At 56.3% G+C, this 15,691-nt stretch overlaps 2 protein-coding genes across 4 annotated transcripts in view; both read left to right on the top strand.

Annotated features, from left to right (window-relative positions):
* The first annotated feature begins 433 nt into the window (after positions 1–433).
* ISG15 (ISG15 ubiquitin like modifier) lies at positions 434–3,513 on the top strand. Its single transcript, XM_069546040.1, has 2 exons — positions 434–2,527; positions 2,973–3,513. The coding sequence occupies exons 1-2, from the start codon at positions 2,525–2,527 to the stop codon at positions 3,441–3,443; spliced, it is 474 nt and encodes a 157-aa protein (XP_069402141.1). The 5' UTR covers positions 434–2,524; the 3' UTR covers positions 3,444–3,513.
* A 1,879-nt stretch (positions 3,514–5,392) lies between these two features.
* AGRN (agrin) overlaps positions 5,393–15,691 on the top strand; it is a 39,334-nt gene continuing 29,035 nt past the window's right edge. For 2 of the 3 annotated variants that reach the window (XM_069545926.1, XM_069545925.1), the window contains exons 1-2: positions 5,393–5,957; positions 8,140–8,401. In XM_069545926.1, coding sequence (XP_069402027.1) covers positions 5,751–5,957; positions 8,140–8,401 — 469 coding nt within the window. In that variant the 5' untranslated portion in view covers positions 5,393–5,750. The remainder of the gene's footprint in view (positions 5,958–8,139; positions 8,402–15,691) is intronic. The other variant, XM_069545927.1, reaches the window with a different exon arrangement.

Below are 15,691 nucleotides of genomic sequence, written 5' to 3'. Positions count from 1 at the left end.
ATGTGGGAACAACCAATATTTATTCAAAAATATGAGACTGGTTAACTAAATTATACTTTATTCTATAATGGACTTTGTTGCTATGGGCAACAGATGCACATATGCAGCCATTAAAACAACTTGCATAAAAGTATGAGGCCTTACAAATAGGTGAGAAAAGAAGAGAAGCTAAAAGCACAGGAGAAAAGGAAAGATATACCCATGTGAATGCAGAGTTCCAAAGAATATCAAGGAGAGATAAGAAAGCCTTCCTCAGAAGCCTTCCTCAGTGATCAATGCAAAGAAATAGAGGAAAACAATAGAATAAGAAAGACTAGAGATCTCTTCAAGAAAATTAGAGATATCAAGGAAACATGTCATGCAAAGATGGGCACAATAAAGAGCAGAAATGGTATGGCTCTAACAGAAGCAGCAAAAGAGGTGGCAAGAATACAGATAAGAACTATACAAAAAAGATCTTCATGACCCAGATAACCACAATGATGGTGTGATCACTCACTTAGAGCCAGAGATCCTGGAATGCCAAGTCAAGTGGGCCTTAGGAAGCATCACTATGAACAAAGTTAGTGGAGGTGATGGAATTCCAGTTGAGCTATTTCAAACCCTAAGACATGGTGCTGTGAAAGTGCTGCACTCAATATGCCAGCAAATTTGGAAAACTCAGTATTGGCCACAGAACTGGAAAAGGTCAGTTTTCATTCCAATCCCAAAGAAAGGCAATGCCAAAGAAGGTTCAAACTACCACACATTAGCACTCATTTTCTCACACACTAGCAAAGGAATGGTCAAAATTCTCCAAGCCAGGCATCAACAGTACAGGAACCAAGAACTTCCAGATGTTCCAGGAGTTGGTGATGGACAGGGAGGCCTGGCGTGGTGCAGTCTTTGAGTCATGGGGTCTCAAAGAGTCCAACACGACTGAGTGACTGAACTGAACTGTGAATGAAGCAGGTTTCAAAATGTTGAGAGTAGCAGGAGGATTTTTTTTTCAATTTTCTTTTTTACTGAGGTGAAGCTCATGTAACATAAACTTAACCATTTTATAGTATATAATTCAGTGGCATTTAGTATATTTAGTACAACCATCACCTCTATCTAGTTCTGAAACATTTTTATCATTCCCAAAGGAGGCCTTATCTCCGTGAAGTGGTGTCTCCGCATGCCTCCTCCCCGCAGCTATTACTAATGTATTTCAGTCTCTATGGACTTGCCTATTGTGGATGTTTCATATCAGTTGAATCACACGCTTTGTGGCCTGTGTCTGTTATTTTTCACTGAGCATCATTCACACTGCAGCCTGCGTCAGTGCTCCATCCTTGGTTATGGCTGAGGAGCATGCTACTATAAGGAGGCACCACACTTCATGCCTCCACCCGCTGATGGGTTTGGTTCTTCCCCCCATTTCAACCATTCTATGACTAGAGCTGCTGTTAACATTTGGGTGCAAGCATCTGTTTGAACACCTGTTGTCAGTTCTCTGGGCATACTCTAGGAGTGGAATTGCTGGGTCATATGAAAATTCTATTTAACCTTTTGAGGAATGACTAGATTGTTTTCTGCAGTGGCTACATAATTTCACAATCCCATCAGCAATGTATGAAGATTCCATTTTTTTGACATCTTCACCAACACTTATTATTCTCTTTTTAATTCTTATTATATTCATGCTAGTGGGTGTGACATAGTACATCTGGTTTTGATTTGCATTTCCCTGGTTCCCATCATTTCCAATGATGTTGAATATATTTTCCTGTGGCTGTTGGCCATTTATGTATTTTCTATTTTAAAATGTCTATTTAAGTAATTTGCCCAACTTTTAATTGAGTTGCTTATCTTTTAGTTGTTGAGTTGTAAAAGTTCCAGACGATGCAGATACTAGACTCTTATCTGACACATGGATTGCAAATATTTTTCCCCATTTTGTGTAGTTTTTTCACTTTCTCAACAGTGTCCATGAGTTCATTTTTATAGAAAAGATACATTCTTTTTCATTAAAACAATCTGAACACATATTGTCATAAACACACAGTGATTATCTCTGAGTAGATTGTCAATATTTTGTTATTTTGGAATTAACCCTGGCAATATTTTTCAAGGTTAGTAATTTTGCAAATTGGTAAATGGAAAGTGAAAGTTTCTGATTCTTAGCTCATGTTATTACGATATGTGTGCATCTTGGAAAGGACCCGAGGTGTGGAACATGCAGGGATTTCTGAACACTCAATCCTGGAGGTGGGGATGCTATCACAGTCCCGGACCCAGCTGGTCAGGTGGAAAGCCCCCCTGCCCAGCCCACCTCAGTTCCTTGTGTCATCGGCATGGTTTCCGTTTCTCACTCTGCGGCTGTCCTGGGAAAAGGAAACCGAAACTGAAGCTGAATTAGCCTATGTAACTCTGACGTGGTTTGCTCAGGCTTTTAAAGGGCTGAGCTGCCAGCGCTGGAGAGCGCTGAGAGCGCTGAGAGCGGAGAGGCGGCTACAGCCAACCAGTGTCTGCAGAGAACCTGGCACCAGAACCCACGGCCATGGTGAGTGGTGAGGCGGGTTTGACAGGTGGGGCACGTGGGCGCTGTACTCCCCTGCCTGGTGGCATCTCCCAGGAGAAGAATGCCTACATATGCACAGGCAGGTAGTGCTACTCAAAGCATCCAGTTCCCTAAGTTTGAGGGGAGGAACAAGGCTCTTTCTGAAATCAGGGTCTGGGTCCTGAAAGGTGGCTTCTGCCAGCAGCCAACTCTGAGATCCCTTGGGATCAGCACAGGGCAGGGGGGTATTTTATTGGAGAGATGACATGAAGGTTGTGGGTAGTGGCTCTTCTGCTCCCTTGCATTCTCCAGTGCCTGGGGTCCCCCTCCTGGTGGATGGGAAGGGTGGAGAGGAGGGAGCTGCATCCCTGGGGTCTGACACTCACCCAACTGTCAGTGCTGCATGTGCAGTAGTCCCAAGACTTCTAAATCTGTGTGATGCCCACAGGGCGGGGACCTGAAGGTGAAGATGCTAGGGGGCGAGGAGATCCTGGTGCCTCTGAGGGACTCCATGATGGTATCCGAGCTGAAGCAGTTCATCGCCCAGAAGATCAATGTGCCTGCTTTCCAGCAGCGCCTGGCCCACCTTGACAGCAGGGAGGTGCTGCAGGAAGGGGTGCCCCTTGTCCACCAGGGCCTGAAAGCTGGCAGCACCATCCTGCTGATGGTGCAGAACTGCAGCGCCACCCTGAACATCCTGGTGAGGAACGACAAGGGTCGCAGCAGCTCCTATGAGGTCCAGCTGACGCAGACTGTGGCTGTGCTCAAGCAGCAGGTGTGCCAAAAGGAGCGTGTGCAAGCGGACCAGTTCTGGCTGTCTTTTGAAGGGAAGCCCATGGATGATGAGCACCCGCTGGGGGAATACGGCCTCACGACCGGGTGCACTGTGTTCATGAATCTACGTCTGCGGGGTGGGTAGGGAAGGGCCAGGAGGGCCTTAGGGAGGGCTCCCCATGCAGCGTAGTGAATAAAGTTGTAGCAAAGCCAAATGTGAAGTGTTCATTCCACCCTGTCCAGCACCCCACATCATCAGCCCTCCATTCGGCACCCTTCTGGTGAGATTGGGGGAAGGGTGGAGGAGGGACTGGGTGAGGGGACCCAGGGTCACTGGGTGGTCACCAGGCTAAAGTGGCCAAGTTAAGGGACAAACCTTGTGGGATCAAAATGGTGACACCACCCCCACCCTCTGGAGAAACTGAAGATGTGTCCTCAGCTCTTTGGGAAATTAACTTCTAGAGAAATAAAAAGAGGCAGGTCTGTTGAAGCCCATCCCTGTCTTCCTGTTGAGCCTCAGTCAGCCCTGCACAACTGGTCCCCACCCTCACAGCTGGGTCAGCAGATAGCACAGGGAGGGAAAAGGCCTGGCTGGGTCCCAAAGGCCACACAGTGAGTGTCTCTGGAAGTGGTGAGGGGCTGAGTCCCTAGGGCCTTCCTTGGCCAGTTGTAAGGGAGGCTCCCCCACACCAGCTGGGGGCTGAGGGCCTCCAGGACCCATCAGAATACACTGTCCAGCCTGCATTGGTCTGGAGGGAATTGCGGACTGGGCCTTGGGCACACACATCACCATTAGGGTGAGCTGCTCCTTCAGAGTTCACTTCATGGCAGGGACAAGCCAGCAGGTGAGGGAGCACCCACGATGGGGGTTCCTGTTGTTCACATGGATGGGAAGGGAACAAACTACACCTGCTTCCAAACTAGATGGTTCTTTCTGTGCCAATTTCCCAAGTGAGTCAGCCATGGACAGAACGCAGTGGGCAGGGAGGGGGACATAGAACCTACACCTCTTGGGCCAAAGTCCATGACTCTGGGAACACTCAGACCTCAGCTTTTGGACTCTTCAGGGGCATTTGGCTGGAGACCCAAACCCCTTTCTGATCTGTAGGAGTTTGCATCTCAGCAGGGGGACCCCCAGGTCTGGCTTGCCTGTGACACTTATGTGTAGACACGCAGGTGTGTGTGTGTGTGTGTGTGTGTGTGTGTAGGGGGACTCCTGGCTCTAGCCTTCCTGGGCCCCCACCCTCACCTCTTTGTCATACTGTAACTTAACAAGTGTGAGCACACCCTCTCGGTGACACCCTCCTTTCTTGAATACCTTCAGCAGGGTCTGGGCGAGGTAGGGTCCTTCTCCAAGGTGCCTCTGGGCTGCTCACCCTCCATGGCCTCTGGCTCAGAGATCTGTGGTTTGCTTGGGTGAGGGGGTGTGCAGCAGACTCAGCCCTGGAGGAACAGAAGGGATCTCCTCTCCTCCCATTCCCATCATCTTCAGCTAGGTCGGGTTCTAATTTGCACACTCTGGATCTCGGTTTATCCCCCTGGACCCAGCGGGAATAGTTGGAGAAGTGACTCAGGGGAGCTGGGAAGGGGGCGTGGCTGGCCGTCCATCGCTGCTGCTATTCCCACCTCAGTCAACAGGGGGAGCCCGCCGCCCTGCAGAGGGCTGGGAACCGACCCGGGATCGCGAGGTGGGCGGGGCTGCGCTTCGCTGCGACCAATCGCCGCAGCTCCCAGCCCGCATTGGTCCCCGCTGGCCGGTGGTCCCGGGCGGCCGAGCTTCCGTCCCCAGTTCCAGTGAGGGACTAGGGTCCCCCGTCAGGTTCCTCTCGCCGGGGGAGGGGCGCAGCCCTTTAGGGCGCGAGGGGCGGCAGGGCCTCGGATCCGGCAGCCCCTTCCTGCGGCCAGGGAGCCCCCGCCGCCCCAGCCCTGGCGCAACCTGGAGCCCCTTGGAAGTCCCGTCACGTCGTCTCCAGATTATGCATTAACCCGATTTCAGCCGCATTTCCTGGCGGGGGGGTGGGGGGGTGGAACGTCCGCGCGAACGGGGGAGGGGCGTCCGTGGGAGTGCGCCGCAGCAGGGAGAGCACCCTCGTGCCCGCCCCAGCCCCGCCCCTCGGCCTCGCCAGGCCCACCACCCACCTTGGCCAAACCTAGACCGGCCCCCTCCCTCCCCCAGCCAGGCCTCCGCCCGGCGCCGCTTTCCCGGCGCTTTGTTTGCGGCTGCCGCTGGTCGCAGGGCGCCGGGAGGGCCGGGGGCGGGGGCGGGGGCGGGGGCGGGCGGGCCGGGGGAGGGGGGAGGGAAGGGGGTGGTGCTGCCTCAGGGCCCGCCCCCGCGCCACCCGCACTCCCGCCGCCTCCCCAGAGCTGCGTCCCGTCCTGTCCAGTCCCGTCTCCGGCGCGGCCCGGTCCGTGCGCTTGCTCCGGCCGCCTTCCGCCGTCCTCTACCCGCGCCATGGCCAGCCTGCGGCCGTTCAGCCGGGCCCTGCTGCAGCCTTTGCTGCTGCTCCTGGTGGTGGCCGTGCGCGCCCTGCCCAGCGCCGACGGGACGTGCCCCGAACGCGCGCTGGAGCGGCGCGAGGAGGAGGCGAACGTGGTGCTCACCGGCACCGTGGAGGAGATCCTCAACGTGGACCCGGTGCAGCACACATACTCGTGCAAGGTGGGCCCCCTGGGAACCCCCGGGACCCTGAGTCCTTTCAGACCCTTCTAGAACCCCTGGTTGGGGGCCTTTCCCCCGCGATCCCGGACCCCTAGCCCGGAGGTCTTCCCGTCGCGATGCCGGCCACCCGCTGAGACCCCCGCCCGGGCCGTGGGAACGAGCCCTAGACGTTCTGCAGCGCCAGCTCCGGCTCCCGCTCCCTTGGCGACCGCCGACCCCCGGGGGGGGGGGCGGGTGCGGGTCTGAGAAAACTCGCTAGCGCCGGAGGGAAAGTTCCTGCTGTGCCGCTGCAGTCCCGCTCGCGGTGCCCGGGCCCTGGAGACCCGATGGTGTCTATTCCTTCACCCCAAACCCACTCCCTTACTGGAAACAAGTGCGCCCCGCCCCCCGGAGAATGTTCGGCTACCGCGCCCCTTCCCCACTGGCCAAAGGAAAGGGGACGAGGGGAGGTGACGCTTTCTGCTTGGGGTGGAGGTGGTGATTTGGCCTGCGGTCAGTGCTGTCGCCCTCTCCGCAGAGGTGAGAAGGGGTGGTCCTGACAGAGAGGAGGGGTGCACACCTATCTCCCAACCGCGGGGGTCCTGGTGGGGCTTGCTGCAGTGATGGGTGTGGGGTCCGAGCAGAGAAGTGGGCGGGGCCGTTGCTGAGCCTCAAGTGCGGGGGGGTGCAAGGCAGGTGCCCCATCCCTGGGAGAGCTGTATATCCCCTGGCCTTAGGGAGAGGGGCCTTGCCTGGCCTCTCCTTCAGTTGGATCTGGGAGCTCCCGGGGTAGGTCTGGTGGTTTTTTCCCCACAATCTGTTCCTAGGGAGGGCTGAAGGGACCCAGGCCCCTTCTCCCCTCCTCCCCTCTGGCCCCTAAAACCACCTCCCTGACCAGAAATCGGATCATTCCTCTTCCCTGGAGATGGGGAGGGGTGGCAGCTCCTTTCAGACTGGCCTGTGCTGACTACAGCTGGGATCCCCCGCCAGGCCCCCTCCCCTCCACCACCGCCAGGGCACTTTGCCAAGTCCCTGCAGGATTTTCCCGACTTCCTCCCCGCTGCTCCTGGGTGTGGCTGGGGTGGGGGGAGGCGATGAAAGCCGCCCAGCCCGCCCCTGCTGGTTATTGGCCTTCCAAAGCCTACTCTGTATCTAGGCATGCGGGGTAGGGGGAAGAGTTGGCACCCCCACCGTCCCTGGGCCACTGGAGGGTGGAGGGAGTCCCTGTAGATTTTGCAGACCCAAGGCTCCCAGCAGGAGGGGCCAGGTGGATGGGCCACTGTTAGCTTTCTCTCCCCTTTCCAGAAGTCCTGGCCCCCAGAGATCCTGAAGAAAGGGGTGTCTTTTCTCAGAGACAGCATTCACGGGCAGTCCCCATGGGCCTGTTCCTTTAGGGCAGCTCATTCTGCCTGCAGTGCCTGTGGCCCTCCTGCCCCCACTGCCAGTGGTCTGTGGGCACCCCAGGGCTTGGTTTGTCTGAACAGGTGCCCTCAGGGCCCTAAGAGCAGAGTGTGGAGGGTGGGGCTGCCCTGTGCTGCCCAAACTTGATTTTGTGGTTCACAGGCTGCCTTGGCAGCGCTCACTGTAGGAGCCTTGCAGGAGGAGGGGTCTTTCACCTCCTGGCTGGCGCATGTCTTGGCCTACCCACAGGGCTGCATGGAGCCAAGCTGGACAGCAGCCTTGAGCTCAGAGCCCATCACCTTGAAACTTCATCATCCCTGTTAGTTGCTCCTGGCTCTTCCCAGATGTGGGCCCAAGTACTGGGTAGGTTGACAGGGAGAGTAGGGTGTGGAAGGCAGGCACCCCAGGCTGGATGGGTCCCCTTCCCATACCTGAAGTGAGGTGGACATTTAGAACTGGGGTGGCTGGGGTCACCTAGACCTGAGGGTTGGGGGGCTGCTTCTTGAGGGAAGGGGTGTGTTCTCAGGCCAGGTATCCTGGAGTATAACAAGGGCAGCGGCATCTGTCACGTGTGTGTGCTTCCCTGAAGCTTCCTCCTGGGCAGGGGCGAGGGGCACTGACTCCACATATCTGCCCAGGGTTTGGGTATACTCTGGACATCTGGCCTGAGCAAGTGAGGTGGGAAAAGAAGGAAAAGTCCAGGCACCAGTCTAGTGTTTGCCTCTGGCCTCGCCACCTCCCCTGGTCTACCCAGTAAGAAGAGAACCGCTGACACTTGAACACCCCCTCATGTCCACTCTAGGTTCGGGTCTGGCGGTACCTGAAGGGCAAAGATGTGGTGGCTCAGGAAAGCCTGCTGGACGGAGGCAACAAAGTGGTGATTGGCGGCTTCGGAGACCCCCTCATCTGTGACAACCAGGTGTCCACTGGAGACACCAGGATCTTCTTTGTGAACCCTGCCCCACCATACCTGTGGCCGGCCCACAAGAATGAGCTGATGCTAAACTCCAGCCTCATGCGCATCACCCTGCGGAACCTGGAGGAGGTCGAGCACTGTGTGGAAGGTGTGTGGGGGGGCCGAGCAGAGCACGTGACTTGGGGGCGGAAGAGAACTTGTCCTAGGCTAGGGCACATGGCATCTTGTGGTCTGACCTCCTTTTCTGGGTCCTGGCTCCCTGGTTTCCTGGCCACCTCAGCTCCAGACTCAACATAAGCAGCACTCCCCACCCTGGCCCTAGCAATGCCACTATCTGTCATCTTGGAGTCTCAGCCCTGCAAAGGGATAGGCCTCCCATTCTTCCCTCCGCCTCCCCAGCTCTGCACACCCCTTCGTGGAGTTCCCTGTTCTAGGAGAGAGGCTGGGACCAGGTGAATGAACACCGGTTGTTTGTGTTCTGCAGAAGCCTGAACACATGTCTAGACGGGGCCCAGATGTTGAGCCATTGGGGTGGGGCTTAACGATTGTGCTGGAGGGGAGGCTACCCTGTTATGTGTTGCCAGAGGCCTGCCATTTCTGGGAAGGGACAGTTATGTGGAGTGAGCTGCTTCTAGGAGTTTGAGGGGTTGTGGAATCCCCTAACAGAGGTGAAGTATCTTTCCTTGTCTGCTGTCCCCATGTGTCTACTCTGAATGGCTCAAGAGCAACCCGCCCTCATCCTAACCTCTGAGAGATGAGCAGGAATCACATGATGGCTCACCCATCCCCTTCACCCCAGGAGAATCCCAGTTGGGGGCTGAGATCCTTGGCTGAGGAATGTAGCAGGGAGAAGTAGGAACTGCCTGTCGCCCTCACATCCTGTCTGTCCCCTTATGGCTGCATGGCGAGGGATGTATGGGAGGAGGCGGAGAGATCGCTTCCTCCCAGGGCAGCAGGAAGGGTCCCTGACTTCCTGTCCTGGGAAGGCGACCCTGTCCCTGTGACTTGCTCTGTTGTCCGGTAGGGAAGTTCCATCTTCTACCCAACTTACTGCTGTGGTGCTGGCTTGCTTTTGTGGGATCCTGGATGGTGGATTCATCTGGCCTGGGGCGGACTATGTGTGTGGGGGGATGGTGTGGAACCTGAATTGAAGAGCCCTGTAGCATCCTGCTCAGCCTGTAGTCATTTGCTCCTGGGACTGCATCTATGGTCCTGATGCAACACCGCATAGAGATGCCAGCAGGGCTGTGTCCCTGGTCCCTTCCCAGCACTAGCTTAGCTGAGGGGTCCAAGCATGGCCCTCCCACAAGGTGAGGACTGGAGACCCTGACTGTGCTTTGGAAGCTTGTACTCTAGGGGAAAGATGGGAGAGTGGCATGGAGAGGAGGCAGGTTGTGGAGTGTGATCCCCAGTTTTGGAGGATGAGTTGGAGGCTAAGGAGAGGTGGGAAGAGGGGGTCAGGCTGCAGAAAATCTGTTTCTGCAAGATCAAGAAGACAAGTCATTAACTCCATAGCCAGAAGGGTCTAGTTCAAGGATCTGTGGAATCAGAGGGCATGTGGCAGGGGGGCCACCCCAGGCAGAAGAGGGTCTGCCATCTTGCCAGGTCCTACTCTACCCAGGCCAGGCCCTGGCTCTGGATATGTCAGGCTGGGCACAGGACCCCTGGAAAGGAGGGTCTGCAGAGAGAGCCCCCAGTGAGACTTCATCTGCTGTCTGCTGGCTACCCAGGATAGGGACCAGTCTAGGGCCCCAGCTCCAGCTGAGCCAGTATGGGGATGGTGGTAGAGGGGAAGCCCCCAGGGAGGGAGGGGCCCAGAATGAGAAGCTTGGGGTCCACTGTAAGGCTCTGGGGAGCCCTGGAAGTTTTGAGCTGGTGACACGGATCCCTTCTTTGGAAGGAAAGCAGTGCCATAAGGGGCAGGGGGCCAGGGAGAGGGTAGATTAGATGCGGTGCTTCCCTCTAAGGATCCCCAAGGCCTGAGGGACAAGGCTCTCAGGAGCTGGGGCCAGGCTTGAGGAAGGCACAACCCTCTTCCCACCTCCCACAGCAGGGAGCAGGCAGGAGAAGGGCCTGCCTCTCATTTTGTAGGTGATGCCTCCCATTCCGTAAGAGAGATAAAGACCTCTGATTCCACCGCAGGCTCTCCAGGGAGCCAAGCCTCACCTTAGCATGGGGGTTAGGGTTAGGGATGGGCTGAGCTTGAGCTCCAATGACCTCTCATCTGACCCTGACCCTTTGCTGCTCCTTGGGGCCCCACAGCTGCCCCCGTCCCTTGGGACCCAGAGTGAAGGCTGTGAAGCTACTGATTGTGGAGGTCACCCCAAGACCTGTGTATCTATCACACCTGTCCCCTGCCCCTAAAAGGCCCACAGGAGCCAAGGTCAGGGGACACATCCTGGAGGCCCACCCCCCTGGATGCCCCCACCTCATCCCTACCTGGACCCTGCTCCCTGCAGGGGTACCTGCTGCTGGGGGGCATACCTGGTCCCCAGCTCCACTGGGATTGTCTTCCTCAGTTTCTCCCTTAGGGCCTGCAGGGTCTTCCTGGCTTCCCCAGCCTCCAGTCCCCAGGAAGCTCCTCCTCCCCAATCCTCTGCCTGGGGAGCCACATTCCGAGCATAACTGAGACAGGTATGTGTCCCTCCCTCTGCACCACTTGTGGGTGAAGGAGACTGCAGGTTTGCTCCAGGAAGGAGGGAGACCCTCCCGCCCTGCTTTGTCAGGGAAGTGGCCTGGCCTCTTGCAGTGCCAGCTGCCCACGCACCATGAGCTGCCCAGGCTGGCAGCTGAGCGGGCATCTCCTCCAGCCCTTGGCCACTATACCCTGGTCCGGACACCACTCGTACACTCCCACCACCCTCCTCTCCCCCACCTAATGAAGACTGGGTCTTGGCCCCCCTGAACCCCCTAGGAGGGATGCAGGGTTGGGGCCCTTCCCCAGGCCTTTCCCTCCCCAACTCCGAGCCAAAAGCAGAGAAAGGAAGTGTTGTCTGCCCTCTCCGGGCCTGGCACAGGAACAGGGTCGGAGAGTCTGGCATTAGTCCAGACCAGCCCTGCCCAGTCCTGAAGCCGGGGGTCCTGGTGGCCACAGCCTAGCCTGGCCTGCCTGGTTCCAGTGAACACCCTCCCTTCTTCCCTGCCACGCCAACTTTTGGGCCTTTGGGGAAGGTAGTCCTAGGCTATAGCTCAGGCCAGAGAGATGCTGGGTCCCGGGCCGCCGGCCTTGGCCTTGGTGCAGGCCCTGTGGCCTGGGAGCCGGATGTGGACACGGACACCCCCAGACAGGGACTGGCTCCGCAGAGCAAAGCAGGGCAGGTAGGAGCCCAGGGCAGGTTCCAGGGCTAGCTCCCTCAGGGCCAGAGCTGGCTCCCTCTGCTGTCTGGCATTTAGCTTCTGAACCCCCAAGTCCTGAGCCCGCCCTACTCCCCCACATTCCTCCCTGCCGAGGTGGGAGGTGGCTTCTTCCTGTCCCTGTTTCCCTCTTGCAGACGTAAGTTCTCACCCCACCCCCTCCAGACCCGCCCCATTGCAGTCCGTGGCCCCTCCCCCAGGCAGGTCCTTAGAGCAGGGGCAGGCCCAGGCTGGAGGCGGTGCGCCTAGGCTTTCTCCTTCCTTCCAGCCACTGGGGGCGGGGCATCTGCTCAGGTGGAGTGTGGCCGCCTCCTGCACTGTCCTCTCTCACTAGGGTCCCCGGTAGGAAGTCTGCGAGAGCATGGGCTTGTGGGACCACAGCGGGCTGGCTGATACCCTCACTGGGGTGGCCCCAGTGCTTGGGGCGCAGTGGGGGGTGGGGAGGGGGGTGCTGCTGAAACCAAAGGGCTTTGGATCCATCACTTCAAGGCAGTGCGCTCCTGAGCTGGTAGAAACAGCTCCTGACTTTTTCCAGACCCCACCCCATCACCCTGCTCCCCACCCAGAGAAGTGCCCCAGCCTCCATACTCCCCAGCAGATTGTAAATGGAAAAAAAAAAGTTGTTTTGAAACTGTCCTCTCCTCCCCTGCTGTCTATACCTGCCTTCCCCAGGGCTCTGGACAGAGTAGATTCCAGTGGGGCCTGCCTGTGGAAGGAAGGCAGAGCCATGGGGGTGCTCGCAGCCTCTCTGGGGTGCTGGGAAGAACTAGATCACCTGGTCAGGGCTAGCTGGTCTGGGTCTGGGGCTCCAGCCCCCTGCCCCGCCAATCCTTTCAGACTGAGGTAGGGAGAGTGCAGAGGGTGGGATGAGGCTGCCCCAGGTAAGGTTAGCAGGGGAGTGAGCTCAGACTTGAGGGTTGTAGATCTAGCCAACTGTTGCTTGCCCTGTACAGCCTCCTCCAGCCTGTTTTGCTTCCTTCCTAAAGGGTTAATCCCCCAATCCCCTGAGAATCAAAGCCTGCCCCCACCCCATCACCACAGGGGGGTGGAAAACAGCTGGTGAAATTGACCTCTTTCCTGCCCCTGCCCCCCAAGTCCTTTGCCTTCACCTGAAGGCCCAGGCCAGCTGCCCAGAGGCCTGAACTGCTCTGCTGGCCCCAGCAACCCCCTCAGCATTGGGATAGGGGAACTGTGGCTCCCCACACAGGCCCCTGAGGCCCAGCCTAGCAAGCTGGGGACTGCAGGCACAATCCCTGAAGTAGCCCCAATAGCACTTGACACTCCAGAGTCCCAGGAAGTGCCCACCTCTCACAAAAAGAAAAAGGGATCTCAGAAATGAGACAGTGACAGCCACCCTGATGAGAGTGACCCAGCTCATCAGAGAGTACTGTGTCCCCATAGGCTACAGGGGGCTCAGGAGGGATCTGGGCCCTGTTCTAGGCTGTGGCTAGGAGCTGGGGAGGGGTGACCTAGGCCTCTGGGGGACCTTAGGGGGCCCTAGGCCTTCCAGTGGGGAGGGAAGCTCCCCTCAAAGGGGCCTCTCCCCCCAGAGCAGAGCCTGAGAACTTCCTCTGAGGAAGGCCCCCTGCTAGGGGGCTGCTTACAGCTGGACCTGGGAAGGGGAAGATGGTCCCTCCCATTTCCCCTCCCACTGAGGCATGGGAGGGGCAAGCTCTCTGTCCTCACAGGCAGCCGGCTGTTTCCAGCTGTGTGGCCTGCACTTGTGTGTGTGTGTACATTTGTATGCACGTGTGCCTGCAATCTCAGGTGTACCAACCAGCACACAACAGTTCTGGTTGAAACTCCAGCTGGTGGCCTGTGGTTCCTGCCACCCTTGTATCGCAGGACTCAGCCTGGGGAGGGGACCCTGCAGATACTCTGCCAATGCGATGGTACCCGGCAACCTTGGCTTGTGTCCCAGAGTTCTGAGAACAGGGCTGTGGGCCCTCTGTGGGTCCCATCTCCTGCCTGTTGCCCCAGTGTCCAGCTTTGCTCCCCTCCCACCACCCCATCTCCAGCAGAGAGCTGGGCCCCTCCTCCTGTGGGCTCTGCCTCTAGGTTTCTCAATGCCAGAGATAGAAGAGCTGCACTGGACAGGAAGAGTCCCTGGGGTCACTTGGGTTCCCTGCCCCCTCACACGCCTGCTGGACCCTGTGTCTGGCTAGGTTAGGGAGCAGGGCAGGTCAGGAGAGGCGGGTCTGCCTTTGATGTGAGGTGGGCCTGAAGCTCCCTACCTCTCCCCTTAGCAGCTGCCTCTGCACTGCCCCCTTTGCATACCAGGCCCAGAAGCAGGCAACCTGCTGTGGCTCCCTGAGGCACCTGTCCCTCTGGCAACAGGTACATGATTTCTAAGTACACTGGGGAGACATAAAGGCACAACATCTGGGGCAGATTATGGCCTGTCCTGACCCACGAGTGGGGAAAGGATGTGTGTCCACCTCTGTTCCTGGAGGTGGGGGTAGTGAGGCTTGCTAGAGTCCACTCATGACTCCACCCATCAGTTCCTTCCTCACCCACCCGTCCACGCAGGGCCTAGCAGCAGACCCTTACAGGACCACTAGAAGAGCTGCTGCAGCTACCCATGTGGCTCTCTCCTGTCTGGTCGGTCTTTCTGTCCCTTTGTTCCCAGCTTCTCTTGGTTCCAATGTTGTAGCCACGCGTTCTGGGAAACACACTCACTCAGAAGGACAGTGCAGATAGTGGAGTGCAGTTTATTACACCGGCGGGCCCAAGGCAGAGTCTCTTCTTAGCCAAGGACCCCAACCAGTTTTTCTGAAAACTTTATATACCCTAAGTGTACGTGCCCAAACCCACCTCCCCAAATTCCCTGAAACTAGTCTGAACAAAGGAAAAGAAAGATACGATCAAAGTTAAACCGTGATTCATATGCCTTAATCCTAGGTAGTTAACGTGGACAATTATGTGATCATACCCCAATAAGCATAATATAATTTATGATTCTATTTGGTTACACAGATAATTAGGGTATTCTTTTAGGTAACAGACAGTCTAGGAACGAGCCCTGAGGCTCTTCCATCCGGGGGTCTGGTTTTCCAGTTGGTATGTCATTTCCATAGATACTGGGCATAGAGCTCAAAGTCCACGGTCCAGCGCAAGATGGAGTCCTGCTTTCAAGATGGAGCCTGTTCTGTCTGTTTCCTCCTTCAGTCCCTCTTCTTGATGCTCTTAACTCATAGTATGAGCAACATTCATAGGGGTAAATTGCACCCTGACTCTCCGACCCCCAATTTGGGAGAACAACATCAACCTTTGGCTTACAAAGTTCATAATACATTGTAAAATAAAGGGTCCACAAAGCAGAACTATCAAGGCAACTATAACAATAGTAAATATAGTTTTCCACCAATCACACTTCACCCAACATAGGACTGAAGTCCAAAAAGGAAGATTATCATCAGACATAAGTTTTACCTGACCTTTCATGTCATCTAGGGTGGCTGATATATAGCTAGATAAATCAGGAATATATATACAACATTCAACTTTAATTATAGCACAGGTCCCTCTTTGTACTGAAACTATGGTCAGTCTCAAGATGATACCAGCAAGTCCTTGTATCAGCAGAGCTTCACCTCTTGTTCTTCTTTAAGGTGATCTTGGTTTCACGGGGATCAGAGGGGTCCTTTGTGTAGTCTACTAGGTGTCCTCCGGGTCTGTGTGGTATGCTCTCTTCACCCTTATGTGGTGGATCCAGGGAGTGACACCTGCAACTTTAACTGCAGTAGGTCTGGTTAGAACAGCATATGGACCCTTCCAATGTGGGGCCAAGGAGTCATGTTTCCAGTCCTTGACCATACCTGATCCCTGGGCACAAATTCGTGAATCTGTTCCCCAAGGTGGAATGGCACCCTTTCTTGTACAACCTTAGTTACCTGATTTATTACCTTACCCAGTTGTTCAATCTGCTGTGAAATCTCATCTCCCCTTACCTGAGGCAAATTTGTTGACACCTGTTTTATTATGGGAGGGGGCCTCCCATACACAATTTTGTATGGAGAAGAGCCATGGGACTGTGGGGTCATCCTGAGTCTGAACAGAGCTGTTGGAAACAAGTCCACCCAGG

This window comes from Ovis canadensis, chromosome 12 (assembly GCF_042477335.2).
Source record: "Ovis canadensis isolate MfBH-ARS-UI-01 breed Bighorn chromosome 12, ARS-UI_OviCan_v2, whole genome shotgun sequence".
NCBI lineage: Eukaryota > Metazoa > Chordata > Mammalia > Artiodactyla > Bovidae > Ovis > Ovis canadensis.
This window is presented reverse-complemented; position numbering and strand designations above follow the sequence as displayed.